Source organism: Panthera uncia, chromosome A2 (genome assembly GCF_023721935.1).
Source record: "Panthera uncia isolate 11264 chromosome A2, Puncia_PCG_1.0, whole genome shotgun sequence".
In the NCBI taxonomy this organism is placed as follows: domain Eukaryota; kingdom Metazoa; phylum Chordata; class Mammalia; order Carnivora; family Felidae; genus Panthera; species Panthera uncia.
Window position 1 is genome coordinate 139591434 of NC_064816.1, and position 24940 is coordinate 139616373.

The 24940-nt window shown below is 42.1% G+C and overlaps 1 protein-coding gene across 2 annotated transcripts in view; it reads right to left on the minus strand.

The window, feature by feature from the left end:
* Positions 1-3622: 3622 nt before the first annotated feature.
* RBM28 (RNA binding motif protein 28) overlaps positions 3623-24940 on the minus strand; it is a 29522-nt gene continuing 8204 nt past the window's right edge. The window contains exons 8-19 of one of the 2 annotated variants that reach the window (XM_049642990.1): positions 24686-24828; positions 22579-22651; positions 19659-19768; positions 17000-17073; positions 15938-16073; positions 14844-14908; positions 12651-12809; positions 10358-10507; positions 9971-10045; positions 7162-7418; positions 6437-6536; positions 3623-4075 (exon numbers count right to left, since the gene is read on the minus strand). In XM_049642990.1, the coding sequence (XP_049498947.1) occupies positions 3941-4075; positions 6437-6536; positions 7162-7418; positions 9971-10045; positions 10358-10507; positions 12651-12809; positions 14844-14908; positions 15938-16073; positions 17000-17073; positions 19659-19768; positions 22579-22651; positions 24686-24828 (1477 nt within the window). In that variant the 3' untranslated portion in view covers positions 3623-3940. Of the gene's footprint in view, positions 4076-6436; positions 6537-7161; positions 7419-9970; positions 10046-10357; positions 10508-12650; positions 12810-14843; positions 14909-15937; positions 16074-16999; positions 17074-19658; positions 19769-22578; positions 22652-24685; positions 24850-24940 lie in introns of both variants that reach the window. The other variant, XM_049642989.1, reaches the window with a different exon arrangement.

The window sequence follows — 24940 nt, forward strand, 5'->3', positions numbered from 1 at the left end:
TTTATGTAACCAGGCTACCAAGCAGGAAGATGCTACTGAAACCTGCCAGTCTGACTGATGGCGTTCGGTCTTGGATGTTAACAAAAGGTTTGTTGTTGTTTAACTACGTACCTCCACCTTCATGTTTAATTCAGAAAATTCCATTCCATGAAACTTTAGGCCCTGAGGCAAAGAGGTGAGCACAACTCCTGTGCATTAATACTCCCAAGGCAAAGGTAAATGGAGCTGCCCAGATAACCCGTGGTAAGGTGTCCCCAAGGACGATACCATATAAGGAATCCGGTTGTTGAGAAAGTGATGACTGGTCCACATATCACTCATATCACTTTTTAAAAGAACTGAGCAATAACTTTCCAAGCAGTTGAACGATGTTTTAAACATACTGGGTTGCTAAAGCTATCAGAAGAAGCATCCAGATCTAAGAGAATAAGGCAAAACTATATGAATGAACCCCAATTTTTATCTATTCTAAATACTAATTTATACTTTTGAATGTTAATTATATATATTTGTATACCCCCAAAAAGTATCTGGTGAGCAGAGTTGGCAAAGGCAAAACAGGTTAGCTGACCGGCAGGTGGTAGATATTCTTACAGAATTATACCTTAATCATTATCATACCTATATGATTATTATTATATTATATACCTATATTATTATTATTATACCTTAATAAAGTATCTTACTCCCTCCACAGTGCACAGACCTTCCTAGGACAGAAGTGTGGCCAAGCTATTGTAAGAACATTTCAAACTCGCCAAGTCTCCAGTCTCGAGATAACGCTGGAGATACAGCCCCTGTCCTTTTGTTCTCTCCCAAGAAAGGTTTAAATATTTCCAGGGTCTTTCCTTTATCCATTTTTAAATCAATAAAGGGCATTTTTGAGCATTCACTGCAAGATACTGCATTGGCCATATCCCAAGGGTTGCAATGATTCTGAAGAAAGCATCATTTATCACAGCATCAGATTGGACTAGAGAGTCCAGAACTTTGGACAACATTTCCAACTCTTCTCTGACCTACTGAGTACTGTTTCTTCCTCTGCCCATTTTTTTTTTTTTTTCATTCAGAAAATATTTACTTATTACCTTTATGTGCCAGGTTCAATTCCAGGTGCTGTTGTCTCCAGGACCAATGAGAGATCAAGTTCCTCTCACAAAGCATACATTCTAACTAAGAGAACAAATACTTTCAGATAGACCTGAATGCTAGAAAAAAAATAAGCAGAGTAACACAGTTCAGTGATGGGGGCAGGACAGAGGGGAAGAAAAGCCCTTCTTTAGCCAGGAAAGAGCTCCAGGAGGGGTTTACAGCTCAGTTACAGATCTGAGTTGATTAGCAAAAGATCTGAGGGAAAAGCTCTCCAGGTGAAGGGAACAAACACAAAGGCTCTGAGGTGGCAGAGACAAAGGAACTGGAGGAAGGCCTGGCGGGAGAGATGGATAAAGACAAGTAGGGGAGGTGATAGGGGCTCCAGAACTGAGGGCACTGCATGTTACAGGAAGGAGTTAACATTTCAACCAAAGTGAGATGAGAAACCACTGAAGGGTTTTAAGCAGGAGCTACACCATCCCAACCCTGGGGCAGACTTATTGAGGACCACGTGTATGAAGGACACTAAACAGAGAATGAAGAGGTTTTCTCTAGAAAGGGGCCTCAGAGACCAGGGTGAGACATGAAGCACATCTTCAGGTCATCCTGGGGCCAAACATTAATGGGCTGGCCAATCCTTACCCCCTCCTCTAGCCCAATCCCCTGGAACTGGAATCCCCTGGCAACATCATGGACTTACTCTACTCGGACTGTTCCAGACATGGAGCAGCCACACTGAAGTTCTTCTAAAATCTGATTCCTTGCGGGGCGCCTGGGTGGCGCAGTCGGTTAAGCGTCTGACTTCAGCCAGGTCACGATCTCGCGGTCCGTGAGTTCGAGCCCCGCGTCAGGCTCTGGGCTGATGGCTCGGAGCCTGGAGCCTGTTTCCGATTCTGTGTCTCCCTCTCTCTCTGCCCCTCCCCCGTTCATGCTCTGTCTCTCTCTGTCCCAAAAATAAATAAAAAACGTTGAAAAAAAAATTAAAAAAAAAAAAAATAAAATCTGATTCCTTGTGACTTTTACTCATCTGCTTCCACGTATTCTTCTGGGCTCTACTAAAAGCTAATAAGACCCTAAGAATTCCCTTCTCAGGCACGTCAGTACGAGTTTCCTTGAGTTACTCATGTGACTTTTTAAACTTTTTATTATGGAAAATTTCAAATGTCCACAAAATCAGAGCGAATAGATAATCTCCATTTACCTACAACCAGCTTCAACAATAATCAACTCGTGACTCACTGTTTTCTGTCTGACATTTTTATTTCCTTCGCCAACTTGGTCATCACATTTGTCTTACACATGTGCTCTGGCCAACCCAGAGTCCTAGCAGCTGACTCACCAGAGACATCCCATTTCCACTACAACAGCCAAACAGTCCGATTACACGTGTGGCAGCCACACTGTTGCTTCATCACGTGAATTCGGTGGACCCAACTTTCCCACCAGAACTTATGCAGTAGGGTTTTTGAACCCAAGTGAAGGAATTTATGTTTGTTCCCAGTGATTTTCACCTTATCAGGTTTAGCCCATTCCTCAGGCTATCATGATCTTTTTGGATCTACACTGGTATTTATTCACCATCCCTCCCAGCTTTTGCGATACCTCTAAAATTTTGGAAGTAACCAATCATCTCTATCCTGAGTTTAAAAGGAGTATGGGGGCACCTACCTGGGTGGCTCACTCGGTTGAGTGTCCAACTTCGGCTCCGGTCATGATCTCGCGGTTCTGGAGTTCAAGCCCCAGATTGGGCTCACTACTCTCAGTGCAGACCCCACTTCGGATCCTCTGTCTCCCTCTCTCTGCCCCTCCCCAAACTGTATGCTCGCTTGTGCTCTCTCTCTCGCGCGCTCTCTCTCTCTCTCTCTCTCTCTCGCAAAAATAAAGACAACATTTAAAAAAAGGAATATGAATTACAATGAACGAGTTAGAAAAAGAGTAGAGCCAAAAAGGATAAGAGAAAAACTTTACATTCCTTACGCTATAGATAAGAAACCTAAGGCTCAGAGAGTCTGTGTTTGGTTCAAGGCCCCCCATTAGGTTAAGGGCAGGACAGGCTCGACCCTAGGCCTCATGCTCAGAGCTCCTTCCATCAGACCTTACCTCTGTAAGTCCTAAGGAGGAAAGAAAATGTGGGTTATCACCAGCTAGGCTAGTGTCTGTGGGGCACTGCAGACTGATTTCTACTCAACTACTAATAATAACCCACTCATCTGGCAAACAATGATCAGATATTGCTCTCTGCCAGGACTCACTGCCCTCAGTGACTTTCCCAGTCACTGGGAGAAAGTGGGGGAGAGAGAGAGCAATCTCTCAGAGATTAGGCTGGAAATCATTTTTCTCCATTCTTATTTAATGCCTGCAGTATGTGGAACTATGTAACTGAATGAGAGGAAAGTCAAAAACGTTCATTAATAATAAAGGATTCACATCTGTTAGAAATGATCATCTGTTATTAAAAAAAGCCACAAAAGATCTCATTTAAAGAAGACCCTTAACAAAATAGACATCTTAAAAATTCACCCCTCAAGAATGCTCTTTACAATTTTTTCCATTTGAGAAACAAAGGATTGAGTAACAGTTATAGACACAATTCACACAGTAACCTGGATAATACACAAGAAGCATCCAAATGTTTTTCTGAGCTTTCTCTTTGTGGGTCACTAATCACCCACCGGGGAGGGCCCAAAGTTCAAACATGTAGAGCCCAGGGGGCCTCTCACCAAAGTGGTGGTGAACTGGGTAGGAAAGGGAGTATCCTATCAGAGGATAACATGAGGGCGTGGAGGGAGATCTGGGAGCTTTACCAAGAAGTGCACAATCCAGCTTCTTATCCAGTCTGCTACCATCATCAACTATCAAACCATTTGCTCCTCTTCGCAAGAGGTACTCCTTTAGAAGGTCCCAATAATTTCTGCTTATATTGTTCGACCAGCTGGTTGAAGCGGATTTCAGTCTTATTTCCCTTAGCTTTTCTCCTAGGTGTCTATAAATGAAATAGGGAAAAACAAGATTATGAATTTCAAGCACTGAATATCACCTTACCCTTAACACCACCCAAGAGAGAAAATAAGAAATCCTGTTCACCACAAGAGGTGAACTTCCAGAGAGTGACCCTTAGAAAATGCAAAATGAATTGTCCACTGGCAAGAAACCAGACCAGGAATGCCTAAGAGAAGGGTCCCTCTAAAACACTGCAGGTGCTCCTGAGCTCTAGCCCTTAGATGCTCACGTGAGTCTTCTTGCAAAAGAGTCAGCCCAGAGTCTAGACCTTCTCGCTGGCCCTTTCCCTTAACAAAAATACTGCTTATGGGATTTCAGAGACAGAGCTCCATAAGATAGTACAACATGGATCAGACTTCCCAGAGACAGATTCCTTGAGGAGGAGGAGAAGCTAATGCTTCCTTTGCCCTTGAAACTTAACAGAAAGGGACTAGGGAAGGAGAAAAGAATGCTTGACCTCAGATGTTCAAGAATGTAGAACAACCATTTTCTACTAAAAGAAACTAGGGCCGCTTGGGAAACTGGCTAATGCCAGGGCCAGCGGAAAAATTATGTAAGATGAGCTGCAACATTGGGTTGTACCAGAAAGCAAGGACACTACCACAGACAGGCTCATATCAGAAAGCATCGAGAGCCACCCTGAAGGGCCTTCTGCTGGCCTAAGATGGGACAGGAATAATAACTATATTTGACTGAAACATATCAAGTATACAAAAACTTACGAATCTATGATACTAAAAAAATCTCACTGGTAGGGCACCAAATCACTACTCTGAAAACGGACAAAGAGAAATGAAATCAAGCATGCCTTTCCAACACAAATGGTATTGCATGGTAACCAAATAGTTGACAAGGGAAAATTCTTTTCTCTAAAGTTCTACTAAAACAATGTAGAAGAACTGAGGAAAAACAAAAACAAAAACAAACCCCTAAAAACCCACCATCTGGAAGGAACCCATATTGAAATCACAGATCTAGATAGCAATCATCAGTATGTGCTAAGACCATCAGGTGAGAAGCTGATGGGAACTTTACAAACAGAAGACAGGCAGACAACCCCTAAGCTTACAGATCTACTGATCAACCCCTGAGCATCACTAAACGTGGGGCAACCAGACATTATGTGCCTTAGGATGTCAACGCACCAGAAAGCACCCAGCACTACCCATGAAATACTCTTGCCAAGAAAAGTGAACTTTAGGGGCACCCGGCTGGCTCAGTTGGTGGAGCGTATGACTCTTGATCTTGGGGTTGTGCCTTCCAGCCCCATGTGGGGTGTAGAGATTACTTAAAAATAAATAAAATCTTTCAAAAAAAAAAAAAGAAAATGGAACTTGACTCTAATCAAGCCGGGACATCTAGCTACCAGTTTACAGGCGCTACATGGTTATCACAGGAACAAGTTAAATGATACCACAAGGAAGCAAGCAGCTAAAGTTAAAACGTAATACATTCTAAAGGGCAAATGATTCAGTTTCTCCAAGGAATGATCAGCATGGAAAAAAGGGAGGTGATAAGGAAGAGTATTATAGGGGGAAAAAAAGATTTAAGAGATATAAAAACCAAATGTAACGTGTGGACTCTTTCTGGACCTTGATTTGTACTAGCCAACTATAAAAGAACACTTATGAGGCAACTGGGGGCATTTTAATATGGGCTGCATATTAAATGATATTAAGGGCTTCCTATCAATTTCATTAAATATGAGAATGGCATAATATATGTATATTTTTAAGGCCTGGTAAGTTAGAGATGCATTCTGAGGTATTTTTCTGAGCAATATACCTCATTTTCTTATAAGGCATATTTACATGCAAAGCAGTTTGCTTTAATATGTTGTGGGCAGGGGACAGTATGTATGAGGAATAAGTAAAATAAGATAATTGTTGAAATAGAGTAACTGATACACTTGATCTTCTCCACTTTTTTATTTATAATGTTTATTTATTTTTTATTTATTTATTTTTCAACATTTTTAAGTGCTCTCTATACCCAATGTGGGGCTCGAACTCACAACCCTGAGATCGAGTCAGCCAGGTGCCCCTATTTTTTAACTTAATCTAATTTTTTTTTTTTTTAAGTAATCTCTATACCCAACATGGGGCTCAAACTCGTGACCCCAAGGTCAAGAGTTGCATGCTCTTCTGAGTTAGCCAGGTGTCCCAGGTTCTCTCCACTTTGAAAACTATATATTTACCTCAACATCCTCTATAAAGCTGTAGTCCTGCATGTAGATGCAATCCAGAAGCCCTTTCTTTTTGCTTAACTAATCAGGGCACAAAAGTGGCTGCCAGCCCCGGGCAGAGCTATGCTATACCAAAGCCCCGTGCCCTACAGAACTCACCTGCTTGGAAGGTAATTTCTGCTTCTCTTGCTTCTGCTGGTTTATCTGGGGCTTTGGCTTTTTGGGAGGGAGAGACTTCACTTTGCCTTTGTCCCGGAGCCTGAAATAAGAGGTCAAGTAAGTGTCACTCTGAGTTCTTCCTCTAACTGGCACCTCTGAGGCTGTCTAAGCCAGAAGATAAAATTCCTTTTCTAACACTGGCTCTAAGTCCATGACAAGTCATTCTAAAAAAGAATACTGTAACAGAATATCCTAAGGCTCAACATTTGTATATGTTCTTGTTTCAGCTTAAAACCTCACAGGATCCTCAAAAACCTTCACTTACTTAACAAATACTTTGTAAAGACTGACTTTTGTGGATAGCACTAATCTGTTGCCTCAAATAGGATCTGCAAGATAACCTTGAGTAGGTGGGCCTCAGCCAACAGAGACAGCCCTGCGGATGGGAGGAGGCTCTTCAGGAGAGGGAAAAAGGCACGAAGGCCTGCCCTAGAAGGCTGCCCCGAGGTCCCCTCTGCTAGTGCTTCTTCCAGCCTCCCGGTGGTCCAAGAGCACATCTCCGCTAGTGTAGAGATGCCTGCACATGAACCCCTCGTGGGGGACTGACACGGTACTAAACATCCCTTTCATCCAAACAAAAGCTACAATAAGAAAGCATTAAGTGAGAACAAACCCTTTTAGAAGCCACCCACTGCTCTATGCCACAGTCCTGCCTGTGGCCTCACCTGATTTTGGGGCCTCGGTGTGAGGGGAGCACCAGGACCTTCCTTCTCTTCTTTCCATCAGGCAGCTCCACCTGCTCCACTTCAGCCTTGGTCTGGAACCCCGTCCACGAGGTAGAATGCACCTTTCCCTTCTGCTCCAGGGCGGCCTTGCTTTGTTCCTGTGTGTGGTCTTGAGCTGCTTTCCGCTGCCGGTCTTTTCCAAGCACTGGCTGTTCCTGCTGGGGCTCGCCAGTTGCAGGCTTGGATTTCACTTTTTGCTGCATAAAACAAGAGACTGCCATCCGGTTTCTGGATGAGGCTTATTTGCTGGAAACACTCAGCAGAAAAGGAGCTTTATGTGAGCGTAGTGAAAGCAGGGGACTTCTTCCCCTGAATAGTTACAAATTATAGGAAAGTGAATACATAGTAACAGATGGTTACCAGTTTGGGGGACATGAAACCACTACTTCCCTCCCCATATGCAGAGACAGGGGAGAGTACATGTATGTCCACGACTCAAAAGCCAGTAGGAACATGCCAGTAGCATGGGACAATTACCAAAGGTGTAACACATGTGTGAGAGGAATCCCAGAGGGAGAAGAAATATTTGAAGTAACCGGGTTGAAAGTTTTCCAAACTTAGTGACAGATACTAAACCGCAGATCCAGGAAGCTCAGCCAAATATATACCAGTAACTCTACACCCAGCCACATCATACAAAACTGCAGAAAATTAGAGACCAAGTGAAAATCTGGAAAGTAGCTGGGGGGAGGGGGAGGGTAGAGAATACCTTACCTACAGAGGATTACACTGAACTCTTCAGAAACCATGTAAGAAAGAAGAGAACACAGAAATATTTAAAGTTTGGGGCGGGGGGAGTCACCAACTTAGAATTCTGTATCTAGTATAATTATCATTCAAAAGTGAAGGAGAAATAAAGATTTTCTCAAAAAAAGAAATAAAAACCACACACACACACACACACACACACACACACACACACACACACACACCAAAAAACTAAAGGAAGGAATCTGTCACCAGGGGACCTATCTTGCAAGAAAGGCTAAGTGAATTTCTTCAAAGGAGGAAGACGACCTAGGTCAGAAACTCAAATCTACATAACGAAAGGAAGAACACTAGAGAAGGAATAAATGAAGTGAAGATGTGGAAAAGATGCTATGAGAAGGAAGGCATAAGGTGTGTTACAGATTTATGTTGCACTGTAGTAGAAGAAGAAAAAGCAGATTCACATGAAATTAGTGTAATAATTGACACAACAAAGATCTGCTATGAGCCTGTACTGTGCCAGTGTCAGTTTCTAAGGTAAGGGTCCAGAGGGAAAGAACAGTGTTTCCCTTTCAGTACTTTCAGCCTAGTGGAGACAAGAGACACACAAACAAAGCAAAGTGAAAAACTAAAGATCTTAGGGAAATTCACGAAAGTACAAGTAAGGAGGTCTTACCTCTTCTGAGAGAGGTAGAAAAATGCTAGAGGAAGCACATTTGATCTGCACATGAAAACTGTGTAGAAGTATCCTTGAGCCAAGGGAAAGGGGCAATTTTACACAGAGAGTATGTACACAAGTTTAGGCAACAAAAGACCCATCTGAGTAGTTTTCTAAGTCACTAGCTTCAGAATCACTCCACAGCAACAGCTTACAGCAGTAAATAAGTCTATATCTAGAACAACAAAGCTGCCTTGAACAAGAACCAGATCCCAGGTTTTCCGACCCAAGACCACTGTATTAACCACCGAAACTGCTCTTCTATTGGTCAGTCCACCGTACACACCACAAAGAGTACAAATATTTGGTATATAAGCAAGTTAAGATACGCCATCAATGGAGGCCGTAGGAGTTATGGTATCAAGAATAACCTGGCCTCCTACGCCCTGGGGCAAGATGGGTAAGAAAATGAGTGCTGACTGTGTGCTGACCATGCACTGTTACCACTTAATCCCTGGCAATCATGTGAGGTAGATGCTGTTGATCCTATTTTACAAACGAAACTGAAGCTGAGAAAGGTACTAACTTGCTAAGGAACTCAGAGGAAGAGCCTGAGCCCGACCATGACCGTAAGTATTCCTGTGCTTGTTCTTTCCTTGACACCACACTGGCTTAAAAACAACACTAAAACACTATCAGGCATCACACTTCTGGAGCCATCTAAGAATTCTGGAAGAGATAGATGAAATCTACAGCAATGTAAAACTTTCATCTGGGCCACTACCTCTGACATGTACCATCACCAAACACTGTACTGGCATTGCTCATCGCTAATAATATCAGCCTGATTCTCCTCTCTCCTTCCTTTCCCTCCTGTGGAACTATCACAGGATAGGCTAGCAGAGGAGAAGATGGCCTGAGAGTTCTAGGGAACTAAGAGTAAAGGGTAACAAAGAACCGAATCAGGTAGAGAGACCTATTTCAAGGGTGCAGAACCACAAACCGAACAAAACAGGAGTTTAAATATATTGTTTTAACTGAAATAGTTTTTTTTTAAGCTTATTTATTTATTTTGAAAGACAGAAAGTGTGCACGCGAGTAGGGGAGGCGCAGAGAGAGAGAGGAAGAGAGAATCCCAAGAGAGAATCTGCACTGTTGGTGCAGAGCCTGATGCAGGGCTTGAACTCACAAACCGTGAGATCATGACCTGAGCTGAAATCAAGAGTTGGACGGACACTTAACCAACTGAGCCAAGGTGTCCCTGAAACAAATTGTTTTAACTGAGCTGTACACTTAAAAATAGTAAATTTTATGTTATGTGTATCTGACCACAATTAAAAACAAACAAACAAACAAAAACAGAAAAACATTTCAATGCTGTACCAGGCTGCGCTGAATCCTCAGTTCCTTTATTTTAAGTTTCCTTCGATCTTCCAAAGAGAACTCCACTATCGGTCTCTGTGTCAAAAGGAAAATGTCATTCAATAGATTTCTTAATTTCTGAGTGCAATGATCTAAGCTGTCCTCCACTACTCCCCTCTCTCCTGCTCACTTACTCTACTTAAAGGTAGGGGGCCAGTTCTGCAAGCAGGCTGTCCAATTTAGATTTCAATTCCTTCTAATCATCAGCTGAATCACTGCTATTCCCTCCACCGACTGGCTACTCTTCCCCACCACACACAAGTCAGAGGACACTGGACATAAAGGAGAGAAATGGTTTTCTGCAAATGGCCCTCAGAGGATCAGGTCTCCCCACAGGAAAAGGCTCACCTTCAGAGGCCCAAAGATCTCGGGATTGTTGTTGATGTGGCGAAGGGCTGTCAGGGCATGCTCGTGCTCCTGGAACTCTGCAAAGGCGTAGCCCAGGGACTGGCCCTTAACCTTTCCATGCGCTCCTTTGAGATCTCGCATCACCCTACACTAAGAGTACAGCAAGAAAACAAAAATCCTTGATTACAGGATAAGGACATGAACAGATTCACTAAGTAATCAGGTTACTGGAACAGAATCCTGATCTATATCACCATCACAACAGTCATACTGGAAAATATACTTACCAGTGTCTGTCTTAATAGAATACACCTACTAGAAAGCACAAAACCAATTAAATAGATACCTTCTGGCTTTCTAAGAGTTTACAGAGACCAACAAAAACCTATATATAAGCACATAAATAAAACAAACTTCCTCCCCCCAAAATTATGACAGCTAACTGCTAATAATATAAGTTGAGAGGTTTATAGAACTTTAAACTATACAAGTTATCACTGAGGATGAAGCACCATCCATAGATCTCATCACTGAAGAAACAACTGAAAAAGGAAATTACTGAAGAAGGGAAAGAAGGCCTGACGGCTTTAGTTAAGAAATACATTCAGGTGTGGGGAAGAACCTGCCTAACATATAACCTAGAAAAACAGGAAGAAGCTTCAGCTGGCTTTGCTCAGAGCTCAGACTGTCTCTGGTGTGATGTTTCCCTAAATCCTTTACTTCAATGTAACAAGCATCCTGGGGCATTGAAGATACAATATCATAGCAATCTATCTTAGGATACTGTTTATATGCTATTACTCCTAGAAGCTGTAGTTACCACATAATGGAGAAATGTAGGTATTAAGGACATGTGGATGCTGCATTTGGTATACTTCTGGTACTTCTCTGTCCCTAGAGCTGTGCCATGTACTGTAGAGAAACCAAGAAAAGCATAAAATGAGGTTCCTGTCCTCAAGAAGCTTATAATCTTGCTGACATACTATACCTTCATGAGGTGAGCATATGAAAGAATTAAAGAGAAAATTCAATACAGTGCAAACACTGTAAACTCCTAAATTTTCCTAACTGATGATATACAGGCACTTACTAAGTATTGTGGATGCTGATATGAGAAATTTCACAAGTGACCCCTACACCAGTAACACTTTGAACAGTTTTACTAAGAGCAGTGTCAGATATGTGCTGATATGTTCACATTCTCTCATGTAATTCCCCAAATACCAATGCCATACATTTTAAGAGATTTTCCAGGATTAGGAAAACAGCTTATAGTCACCAATCAGAGCAAAGCAGATTTACAATACTGGCTACGTTACTTATTCAATAGGTACTGATGAGAGATGACTATGTTCCAGGTACTCTGCCAAGGACTAGGAACAGTGGGATACCTACTCTCCAAGAGCTCAGGGTGGTCGGGAGAAATGACTGGCAGACAATTACAGGACAGTGTAATAGTAAGTGCTATGACAAAGGTTTACAGAGGGTGCTGTGTGGGCAGGGGAACAGTGTCTGCACTCACTGTGTAATCAAGTCTTGGTCTGAATCCAGTGTTTGTCTAATACAACTGTTGAAGACCCATGTGGCTCTCTGTGCTTACCACATACCACTGAGGACTCTTTTTATACAGTACCGGCCTAAATGGCAGTAAAATGTTCTTCTAAAGACCAAACTACACAGATTATTTTCTCTGCAAAAAAATTAACATTACAGCACCTGCTATGATGCTGAGCACATAGCAAGCATGCAAATTAATTCATGAGGCAGACACTTCCTCGCATTCTGCTGCAACTTGGACAGTGTGTGTGAAAGGCCGTTCTTTTTTTTTTAAGACTGTCATTTAAAGTTTTTCTTTATTTTGAGAGAGAGAGAGAGGGGGGAGAGAGAGGGGGGGAGGGAGGGAGGGAAGGGGCATGAGGGAGGGGCAGACAGAGAGAGAGAGAGGGAGAGAAAGAGGGAGAAGGTACATGGGGGTGGGGCGGGGGGCGAGAATCCCAACCAGGCTCTGCGCTGTCAGCACAGAACCTGACTCAGGGCTCAATCCCATGAACTGTGAGATCATGACCTGAGCCAAAATCAAGAGTCAGATGCTTAACCAACCGAGCCACCCAGGTGCCTCTGAAAGGCAGTTCTAAGAAGAGAAAATAAACAAGCAAACGTGAAAACTACCTTAACTGTTGACAACGTGTCCAAAAAAACCGCTGTCAATCTGCTAGCACCACAGTCTGAAATAAATGCTCAAAACGACCCATGATGAGTACTGAAGTTGTGGGTGGGCAGGGCCAACTCTCACCTCCTTGAGGCGCACCCCTTTTTCCCCTCGTGTGGCATTCAGCAGCAGCTTTCTGAGCTCTTTGTCATCCACAGCCTTTGGGAGGTTGTGCAGGCAGAGTCTGGTCTGGGAGACAAAGATATTCTGGTCCTTGAGTTTCTGATGTTTCAGCAGCTCAAACTGAAAGAACAATAAACTGTTAACAATACAATCTACCTTTTAAAAATGCAGGTTCCTAATTCTCCAAAAGGAACAAACTGTGACCTCCCCCCCCCCCCCAAATCCAATAACCACGCATATAGAAAAAAGAAATCGCCCACCCGCAGCCTTATGATGTGTAGCCTAGGGAAAGACAGGTTCAAAGAGGCCAGATGGTGGGTATGTGGTAAGATCATGGGCTCTGGATTCAGACTAAATTAGAAATCCATCCTAACTGGAGAAGTTACATGAAATTTTTTAAGCCTCAGTTTTTCCCCCTACAAAGTGGAACTGTAGATGAAAATACCAATCTCTCAGCACTGATGTGAGGCTGAAATGAAGTAATACACAAAAAATCCCAAACTCAAAAGCTGGCCTAAAGCAAATAATACATAATCCTGTGGTTAACGTCTATGCCCAGTCCTTATCTGTCCACCAACTCAAACTAATTTTCTAGTTTTTCCAAAAGGATGTGGAATTTATTTACAGAATACTTGCTAGAATGTTGTCTCGACTCTGCCACCTTGAGGCAGAAGACTGTCTATGATCACAGAGATGAGTTCTGCTTCTAGAGCACTGGCCTCAAGGATGTTGCACCAGTCCCAGGGGTCCACTCTCCAAAGTGAGAGGATAACATTCTTTTCCTGCTTTGTTTTTAAAATTAGGTTAGTAGATGGGGGCGCCTGGTTGACTCAGTCGGTTAAGCGTCCAACTTGGGCTCGGGTCATAATCTCACTGTTTGTAGGTTTGAGCCCCGTATCAGGCTCTGTGCTGACAGCTCAGAGCCTGGAGCCTGCTTCAGATTCTGTGTCTCCCTCTCTCTCTGCCCCTCCCTAGCTCCTGATCTCTTTCTTTTTCTCTCTGTCAAAAATAAATAACATTAAAATTTTGTTTTTAATTAGATTAGTAGAAAAAAAGTTTTAAATTAAATTTTTTCTTTAATCAAGTCTCATTTCTGCTGTTCCTTATTTGGTAAAGGTCCTAACAAATTACAAAATGATCAGATTCTCTGAAAATGAATATTAAAGGGTTATTCGAAGTGGCTCTCATGCCTACGTTCAACAGTCTTAAAAGAAACTGTGAATTATGATGCATATAATGCAGTGAGTTTTTTGCTAGAAAAATTCATTCTAAGGGAAAATTAAATGTGTCACTATCACATTGTGATAGGCAATGTGATAAAGGGCATATAATGCCCCCCAAACACCATGGTTTCCAGATGTTCACTACTAAAAAAGTTGTGAACGTGAGTCTAGAAACTGTACACCAAAAAAACACACTGCCTCTTGGTGTCATTATATTCTCATCTCTGTTCTCCATCTCTGTACCTTCAGGCTCCAAAGCTAATTGTCTTTTTTTTTTTTTTAACATTTATTTATTTTTGAGACAGCAGATACAGTGTGATTGGGGGAGGGGCAGAGAGAGGGAGACACAGAATCCGAAGCCGGCTCCAGGCTCTGAGCTGTCAGCACAGAGCCCGACACAGGGCTCGAACTCACAGGGAGATCATGACCTGAGCTGAAGTCAAGAGTTGGCCACCTAACCAATGAGGCACCAGGCACCCCCTAATATGATTTTTCTAATCTGAACATAACCTTCTACCAAAAAAGGACATCTTAACTCTTCCAAGAACCCCATCTACCTCTTTCTCTACTAACTCCAGCCTATTCTCATCTTCCTTTCTTACGTCATTCTGTATTTACACTGACACCTAATTATACACAGCCTTGGCCTCCATGCTGTAGAAAGCATACTATATGGCCAACACTTACTGCCGGGCATCGGGAAATTACACAATAAGACCCAGTCCTTATAATGGCATACAATGCTCATGTATTATGTTCAGTGTTGGCTTCTTTGCTGTTTCATCTGTATGTTTTCCTCTAACAAGAGCATAAGCAGGGTCTGTGACTGATGCTTAGCTCTCTGATAAGCACCTCCAGCATTCAACAGTTATTATTTACTGATTTGTACGAAGTCATGCAGATCCCGTAGGCTGGCGCCTAATCTACCCACCCGTTCTCTTTTGGCCATATCAGCGGCACTCACACCCTCAGCAGCCTTAGTCCCAGCACGAATCACTGCAGAAAGAGGGGAAAAAGGCCAAGACATCAGCAAGGGAATTTTCACTGAGCAACAAGAGGAATGTGATTTGAATGATGCAAGCTCTTTGTACAGGCCCAGAGGACTATGCTGGCCAGGACATAGTGGCATTTGGGTAGGTCCAGAAATAGGCTACAGGGCTAAGTTCTCAGCTCTGAGCTGCTCTCAAGGACTAAAAACTGAACATTTTGTGAATTTGTTCCTTTTCTCCTTCCCTCCCCTCAAAAACTTCATGTGCATGCCCGAAGTCTAATGGAAAGGCCTAGAGGAGGGCCTGAAAGGAAGTACATTTTAGATATTTGGAATACAAAACCGCTCTACTTGTAACCTGCCCTTGGAATTTTACTGTCCCTCATGTACTAAGTACTGTACTTAGTCCTGCCAGTAGAAAGCAGTGAGTTAAGCCATCCTGAAAACAGCAATATGGCCATAAGAGGCCTAGAACTGAAGGCTAACAGCCTTACATCACCAGTCCAGGCTGTGCAGCTGTGCAGCAGGTGGGCTGACAAATACTGCATGACCTAGAGGAAGGGATTTTTTTTTTTAATTGAAGCTAATTTCTGATTATCTTTCTGACATTAAAGGAAAGGTACTGAACACACAATTTATATTCATAATCCAAAAAAGCAATAATTTTAGTGATAATTTTCAACTCCTTCAGGAAAATTATCAGAACTCATGACAAGAAGCAAAGGCAATTTGAATTTTTCCTCCCTCTTTGCCCTGCTAATCCTCTGATCTAAAGGTCTAAAAGCTAGCAGGCAGACAAGAGATGGGCGAAGTCTTCCTAACAGAAAGCTACATCTGCTAAAGTGGAATAATATAATGCTGTTATATTATAAGCTATAGTGTTATATTATAAGCTAAAGTGGAATAATATAATGCTGGTAAGGAGGACATGTGGGTTTTCAATTTGAAACATGCCCCCAAACATCCTACTGCTGCTCACTGCCACTGCACAGGGCCAGCTACTCAAGCCTGGTTCACAGCTCCCTCCCACTACTCACAGCCTTCTCTGGCCAGGTAAAGGTTCCGGGTTCCAGTTGGCTTCTTCACCTTCTTTGTCTGGAGCTTTGCAGCCTCGTCACGCGTCACGGCCAAGTCGATTCTGAGCAGTCGGCCATCCAGTTTAAGCCCACCGCCCTGTAACAGACCGCAACTCTCTCTCTCAAAAGTCATAATGGGTAGAAATTAAGCACCTAACAAGGAATGCCAAGGAAAGGGAAAACAGCAAACCCCAATTATGCTGTGGAACCCAACCCCTAGGATGTTTTAGCCCAGGCGGGTGCAGGTGGACCACTGAGTCTAATACTTAGTATAGCTGTGCAAAAGGCCACGTGTAGGGGTGCCTGGCTGGCATGGTCGGTAGAGCATGCGACTCTTGATTGCAGGGCTGTGAGTTCAAGCCCCACGGTGGGTGTGGAGCCTACTTAATTTAAAAAAAAAAAAAAAAAAAAAGCCACGTGTACACTTAGGGCAGTTAGCAGTAATTTATTTTATAGGAGTTGATTAGTACCAAAGTAGGCCCGAATTAAAGAAAATGATCTTTAAATTCTAAAGAAAGCTAACAAAATGGTAGTGTTAACTCTACTTAAGAGAATTTAAGAGATAATGGCAATACAGGATAATTTATCTCAGAACAATTTATAGTTGGCTATAGAACACACAGAAAAATTCTCCATCACCCATACATTTTCTCTCATTTACTCCACTTCATAGATGACCTTAATCCCTTCTTGTCCCAACCTTTCATGTCATCAGCCTAGGATAGAGGCTGACGTACAGACAGTAATCAATAAACATTAGATACATTTTTAACCTGTTTCCTTACTTATAAAATAGGTATAATAATTTTATTTACGTTACATACCCCTGTAGAAGTGATATAAGGATTAAATAAGGTAATACATATAAAGCTCAGTGTCTAACACACACTAAGTTCTCAGTAAGTGTTGGCCTTATCTTATTACATTATTGACAGTAATCATCAAGCTGTATGTGAACAGCAGACTCTGGCCTTTGGAGCCATTATCCCCTAAATTATGGAGTAAAAGAAATGTCCTCCTTACCTCAGTCTCTGGAGAAGCAGCTTCAAGGCATTTCTGCGCTGCTTCTTGAGTCATGAACTGGGCAAAGGCACAACCTGCACAGAGACAAAATTAAGTGACATGCCAAACTCCCCTGGCCCACCAGGGTGCCAAAGATAACACTACACGTGGCGGCAGCCTGAGACAAAGTGGGCAAGACTCCCATCTTGTTAGGGTGCTACGAACAGGCACCGTGTCGGGCACTGAAGGTTCAAAGGCAGACAAAATAGGACAGGTGCTTATCATGAAATTTTACTATTACTTCATCATCTTTTCCAATGCTTCTTAGAACTTCGGTCTCACCATCGCTCTCCTTGGTAAGAAAAAGCCACAAGATATGGTAGAGAAATTCCACTCGATTCAGCATCACTTACTGCTTGCCTTTTAGAGGAGTAAAAAATGAGGCAGGAACCACTTAACCTGAAATTAATTACATATCTCACTGTCATCAAAGCTACGTGGGAGACATCAGATATGGGCAGACTGACCTCTTGGAGTCAAAGTCCCTGGCCTCTATCGCATGAATACAGCAGTGAACCAGAAAGCCATAAGCTCAATTCCTGACTCATACTCTAGAATTTGCAAAGGCACACCTCTGACTGGTTAGATGCAGGGCCAATCAACCCATCCTAATTTCTGCTACTGATAAAAAGCAGTTTTTATAAGCAAAGAAAAAAAGTTCACCTTATAGTAGACTCCAAAAAAGAAATACAAGTCTCATAATATTTTGCTAGTATTCCTTTATACAAATTTAAATATTCACTCGTATATGAAAAAAATGTCAAACTTCCTAGAGCTACTGGGGCACTGATTGATCTTTTGTCCCCTACAAGAATGAATGGCAGCAGACTGACACAACACATGTGGCAGGTTGACCCAAAAGTCACCATCTAGGTGAGGTCTTCCCTGCCTCTTCCAGGCAGAGCCAAGTACCCCCCGCCCTCGTCCCCCTCAGTCCTCCAATCACATCTCTCTATTACAGCACTGGTCAGGTGGCATTATCCCAAACAGAACGAGTGTCTCAGGAGTAAGGCCCATGTTTCTTGGCTGTTTCTATATTGCTAGCACCTATCATAGTGTCTGGCATTAACAGACACTCAATAGAAGAAACGAACGATACAGAAAGAAAGAAAGGAAGATGGAGGAAAATGTTTCTAATAGGCAGAATAGCTTATTCATCCAATTTGAAGAAAATGTGTACTTCTCTCTGAATGGGTAAGAATTTTATTACTGGAATTCCCAGGGTCAGTATTGGGTTTAGACTTAACACTTTCCTAAAGTCTAAATTTTTAGCTCTCCTAGACAGCAAAATGGCATGCTGACAGAGATAAATGGTAGGAGGAGGCCAAGGCTGTGTGAGTAGGCAAAAAAATTTAGTATGAGCTAGAAAAAGACAACACGTTAAAAAAATAATGAAAACTATGCTTACTAAGATTATTAACTCTGAGCTAATATTAATAGACCAAGAAAGAGACTGAGCAAGTTAAGTATTGACTACATTCTGAAAATACCCACCCAACACACTACTGCGCTCAAAAAGAAACAAAAGATATCATCAAAGTAAAGCAATATCCTACAGTACTTGGAACATTCTATGCAATTCTAGTCATCTGTTTTTAGAAAAACATACTGGAAATGGAGAAGGTCCAAGAAGTATAGTTGAACATTAAGAGTTGAAAGCACCTTAAGTGATTACTCTAGTTGAACCCATTCATTTTACAGATAAGAAAATGAAGCCCGCAGTGGTTAAACAATTTGCCAAAAATCACCCAGCTGGTCTATGGCTCAGCTGCAATTAGATCCCTAATCTCCAGGAAGCAGTTCAGTTTTCTTTCCATCATACTGCCCTATTTATATCTTTTTGGCTAAGCAAAAACCAAAAACAATCAGGTTTCATCAATTTGGAAAGTAAGGTTTAGAATAGAGGTTCTGTGAATCCTTGAGCAGATTCCAGAGAGCCCACAAACCCTCAGAAGTGGCATTTTTCTGGAGAGAGGTTCATAGCTTTTGCTAGATCTCAAAGGAATCAAGAATCAGAATAAATTAAGAACTCACTGCTTTAGGAGAATGATTGCAGTTGATGAAATCAAAGATCATGAACAGGCTGTAAAGATGCTGCTTACCTAACAACAGTATACTAAAAGGAATTGTGGCCAATCCTTAAAGTTCAAAAGAAATAGCTTTAGGAAAAAAATCTAAGGCAGCAGTCCTGCTATACACAGTTTTCCTTCTGACTATTGCTGCTGCAACAAAATTTCTGTTAGCTTCCATCTCTAACAAAAGCAACTGAAAAAGATCCCAGTAATTTCAAGCAATGTGGAATGATTAATACCCATGAGATGCTATCACATTTGAAATTCAAAGGAGAACAACAAATGGAATTCATTACCCTAAAGTAAATAAGCAAGGGCTTAAAAAGCTTAGACAAAATTGTGGCTGGCAGCACCATTAAAGATGCTGAGTGTGATATCTTAGAAGACAACCTCAGAATGTCCTTGGTGCTTCTATGGGCCACAGAAACCCGGGCTGGGTGGACCGTAGACCCCTCAGAATGGCACACGTTGTGCTCTCATGTAACCTAGTCAGTGCCCATGGCAGCAGTCTCAACCTTTTTAGGACCTGCCAAGCTGACAGCAAATACCTTTAGAATGCTCTGTGTCTGGATGTAAGACGACACGGACGTATTTGAGATCTCCAAATTGCTGGAGGAGCTCCCCGAGTTCTTCTTCCTCTGAGTCAAAAGACAGGTTTCTATGGAAGACAGGTCACAAGAAAAGCCAATTACAAAAGTGAGATCCTGTGTTCTAGTACAAGGTAAGACACCAACTGAAGTGGCACTCTTGCTCACGGCCACCCTCTCTTGTTCGGGAATAGCACCGATGCACAGGGGCGGCCTCCACCAGCTTAGCCTCTGCTGTGTGACTCTGTCCCTCAGCCATTATTGGCTGGCCTTTCTGCGTCTATCAGATTCTCTCCCCCAGGAATTTAAAACTTGAACAGGCATATAAAAAGACCAGAAGCGAAGATGTAGATTCATTTCAAAATAGCAGTACTCAACCCAAAGGAAACTCCTGGGAAGCTGAAATCTGAAAATATTCTATAGATTGATCTGGGTGGTGGTTACATGGACATATATGTATGGAAAATGTCACTGCACTGTATGCCTAGATTAATGCACTTTACAGAATATATGTTATACCTTAAGAAGGAATAAAAAAAAAAGGCAGTGTCCCCAGAGAAAAAACCCCCAGCCTCCTACAACTAGGGCCCCAAACATCCCAGATTTTCATCTCCTTAAGGTTTGTTTTTTTGACACCTTTGATTCTGTGAGCCACCCGTGTTCATCCAACAAACAGACTTTTTCACTTAAATTGACCAAAGTTAGTTTCTCTTACTACAACCAAAAGAGCAGGCTAATAAGAAAAGTCAAGATACACGTGTGTGTATCTAGCTCTCTCAATTACTCACTTCCCCCCCTGCATTGCTGTGAAAACTAGGTTTCAGTTAAAACTATATAAAAGTCAGAAAATCCTAAAAACAAAAAACAACAAACAAACAAAATCCTTCAAATAATAACTCAAAAGCAAAACAAGGAAAAGTTTACTAGCTACATGCAAAACAAGAAAAGAATAAGTATTTCTCTCGACGTAATTAAAAAATGTTGGAAGACTTTGTTCTACTAAATTTCAATACATTCTAAAGATCCTTCATTTTCCCAGCTATGAACATCCATCCAGGGTAAAAACAAACAAACAGTCCCAAATAAATATCTATAATTTTACTTCTCTTAGACTCAGTTAACAACCCCATAAACAATTCCATCTTATGAAGTAATCGAGACAAAAAAATGATGTTCTGCAATAAGACATATCCTAGCCACGTAATTTTTTCTAATTTGCATTATGGGGAGTTTTCTCTCTCCCACCTCTTAACTTTCCTCAGTTTTGTGTTTTTTTTTTAAAAAAATTTTTTTTTAACGTGTTATTTATTTTTGAGACAGGGAGAGACAGACCATGAACAGGGGAGGATCAGAGAGAGGGAGACACAGAATCTGAAACAGGCTCCAGGCTCTGAGCTGTCAGCACAGAGCCCGACGTGGGGCTCGAACTCACGGACTGCGAGATCATGACCTGAGCCGAAGCTGGCCGCTTAACCGACTGAGCCACCCAGGCGCCCCCCTCAGTTTTTTATTAATTAAAAGATGTAGGAATGTTAAGAAATGGTATCCTTGGGATTGAGGTCACAGGCTCTTAAGTGTGACAGTTCTTCCTTCCTATCAGACAGAATCCTCTACAAACACAAAATTATTTATATGGCCAATTCCAAACAGTAAAAACAACTATGGAGAGACACTGTGTTAAGGCAGAAAATGGGCTACAGCACGGCTTGTATAGGTTAAACCCACCTTTATAATAGCTATGATGTGGGCATGTGTGTGGGTGTTCTCTGAGTAATAATTAAGGTTAATATTTTTGTGTGTGTTTTTGCTCACTTATTTCCTCAATTTCCCACAATAAGCACAAATTACTTGTGTATAAAAACAATCTTAAAAGACTACAGGAAGGGGCTCCTGGGTGGCTCAGTTGGGTATGCGTCCAACTTTGGCTCAGGTCACGATCTCATGAGCCCCACATCGGGCTCTGTGCGGACAGTGCGGAGCCTGCTTGGGATTCTCGCTCTCTCTCCCTCTCTTTGCCCCTCCCATGCACACAACACACTCTATCTCAAAATAAATAAAACTTAAAAAAAAAAAAAAAAAAAGACTTTACAGGCAGAAAGAATACACATCTTTAAAATAAGACCCAAACAGCCCTAGTACATTGGCACTTAAGAAAAGACAAGAAGGCATGCCTGAGGTATACTGAAGACAGCCTGACTCTGTGAAAAGGCCAATCTACCACAGACTAAAACGGCAATGACAACATAAAATAAAACCTATTTCCACCTGACTCCCTCCTTAAGTTTCCCTGGAAACAGACGAGATGCCTTATTCTATTCTGGATAAAGGTGAGTTGGCAAGAAGACAGAAATTACTGGAGACAAGTGATGTCACCTCTCCCCAGTACTTCCCCTAAAACAAAAGCCAGAAGCAAAATGTTTCTAACAGTTGAAGAATTGATTTGTTCCAAATGATGCTACCCAAATTACAAAGAATGAAATGTAAATGAGGATAAAATATGAAGATCCCTGTTATTTATCTATTTATCTTCTGTATATAGTTCTGGTTCTCATAAATTCTCACTGTTGGCTATATTCCTAGGGCCCGATATATTAACGGTCTTAGAGGCATCTGATTTTCTGGCTTACCTAGAAGAACTAGTACAAAAAAAAAAAAAAAAAAAAAAAAAAAGAGTGGGGCACCTGGCTGGCTCAGTTGGTAGACCATGCAACCCTTGATCTCAGGGTTGTGCATTCAAGCCCCAAGGTGGGTGTAGAGATTACTCAAAAATAAAATCTTTAAAAAAAATGGAGAGAGAAAGAAAGAAAGAAAGAAAGAAAGAAAGAAAGAAAAAATCTGTGCAGACAACATAAACAGCAGTTCTCAAGGTACAAAAGCATACCTGATAAAAACGGTCTTCCCTTCATTCACATCAGAGGGTAACTTCCTCTTCTTTTTCTTTGAGACTTGTACATCTAAAGTAAAAAAAAAAAACAAAAAACACAACAAACTGAAAAAGACTTAGTGCCACCCACATGACAAGGGGTTACTCCACAGATATATAAAAATCTTGCATAAACGAATAAGAAAAAATCTAGTTAAAAGTGAACAAAGAATATACAACAAAACACTTGAAAAGATGCTCAAACTTACTCTCATAGCACAAGAAATAAGATGCTATTTTTCATTCCAACAGATTAGCAGAAACCAAAAAAACTAATGAAATCCAATGTGGTAAGGGTGTGGGGAAAAAGACATTCATACATACTATCGTAACTGTATAAACATTTAGAATATTTGAAGAGAAAAAAATACACATTCACATACACAAGGATACACTATATTGGATGTGCGTGCTCACACACATTTTTCCTTACAAAGGTATTAAATAGATACACAAGAAACATTTAATATTGGGTGTCTCCAGAGAGGGGCCTTAAGTGGCTGGGTACAAGGGAGACTCACTGATTTTGAAAATAGACATATATGCTTACATATACATAGAAAACTTCTGAAACAATGTGAAAGAAACAACAGTGGTTACTCTGAGGGACTCTTGGGGGATTGGTGAGAAACTTTTTTTTCAATTTGAGAGAGAGAGCATATGCATGAGTGGAGGAGGGACAGAGGGAGGAAGAGAGGGACAAGGGGACAGGAAGAAGGAGAGAGGGGGAGATGGGTTGAGGGAGAAGGAGAGGAGAGAGAGGGAAAGGGAGAGAGAAAGAGAGGGTAACGGAGGAGAGGAGGAGAGGGAGAGAGGGGGAGAGAGGGGGAGAGAGGGGGGGAGAGAGGGGGGAAGAGGGGGGAGAGAGGGGGACAGAGGGGGAGAGAGGGGGACAGAGGGGGAGAGAGGGGGAGAGAGGGGGAGAGAGGGGGAGAGAGGGGGAGAGAGGGGGAGAGGGGGAGAGAGAACTTCAAGCAGGCTGCACACTCAACATAGAACCCAATGTGGGGCTCAATCCCACGACCCTGGGATGATGACTCGAGCTGAAATCAAGAGTCGGATGCTCACCCAACTGAGCCACCCAGGTGTCCCAAGAACATTTTACTTTCTATATTACACCCTTCTGCACTTTCTTTTTTAATTTTCTGCATTATGTATTGGCCCAATAATTTTTTCAAGGTAAAGAATGGTACGAGATAGATGAACGTGGCTGTTGAATGCGAGGTCTCATAGTCCCCTCAGTATACAAGCTTCTTTGATTCTAAGGTGTCTACCATTCTCTCCTCATGGAAAAAGCTTATTTCCTCAATTTTTTATATGGCCAAACCAACATGCCAGACTTAACCTAAGGAACCAGTTATTGGCCATTCCTTATTCCGTAATGACCTGTCCTCCTTCAATAAACAAGTTGAGTTTCACCCAACATTCTTTATAAAGGTAGCCACAGGGTTTGATAGCAGTTTTACAAAATGCCCCAAGAGGCCCTTTATCCCCATCTTAACTCCTGAAAGTTGTCTAAAATCCACCTCAGTGTCAGGACACAATATCCTGCTGATTCAGTTATTCACTCACCTTGGAGAAGCAAGAGAGGTAGTACCTCAGCATTAAGCCAGCTTTTAAGTTCCCTGGGAATCTTCACCCTCAAACATCGTGCCAAACGTATTTAAAAATCAAAACAAGAACTTTAGAAGGATTATCAGGTATCCTTTTTAGCACATCTGACAGAACATAAATTAGGATCCTATTTAAAAAGAGGCCTGCGCTGAACTGTTGCACATTTCTCAGTGACTGATTTCACTTTATTAAAAAAAAATTTTTTGTAATGTTTATTTTTGAGAGAGAGTGAGAGACAAAGCGTGAGGCAGGGGCAGAGAGAGGAAGACAGAATCCAAAGCAGGCTCCAGGCCCCTGAGCTGTCAGCACGGAGCCTGACGTGGGGCTTGAACTCAAGGACCATGGGATCGTGACCCGAGCCCAAGTCGGACACTTAACCAATTGAGCCACCCGGGCGCCCCTCGGTAACTGATTTTCAGTGCAAAGTTGTCTACAAAGATCCCAGGCAAACCTTCATCCTCTTGCTGTTCACTGTCGGTGTCACTCTCAGCCAGTTCGTCTCCATCATCAACGCTATCGCTTTCCTCCAGGTCGCTGTCCTCGTCAGAATGATCCTCCTCGCTGCTCTCTACAGTTGGGGCCTTCTTGATGGCTCTGCAATGGCACAGTTCAGAACTGACAGGGTTAGGATCTAATCCCATCCAACTTCATGACACGCGTCACCACTGCGGTGACGGGGGCAGGGAAGACATCATGCTCCTCCCAG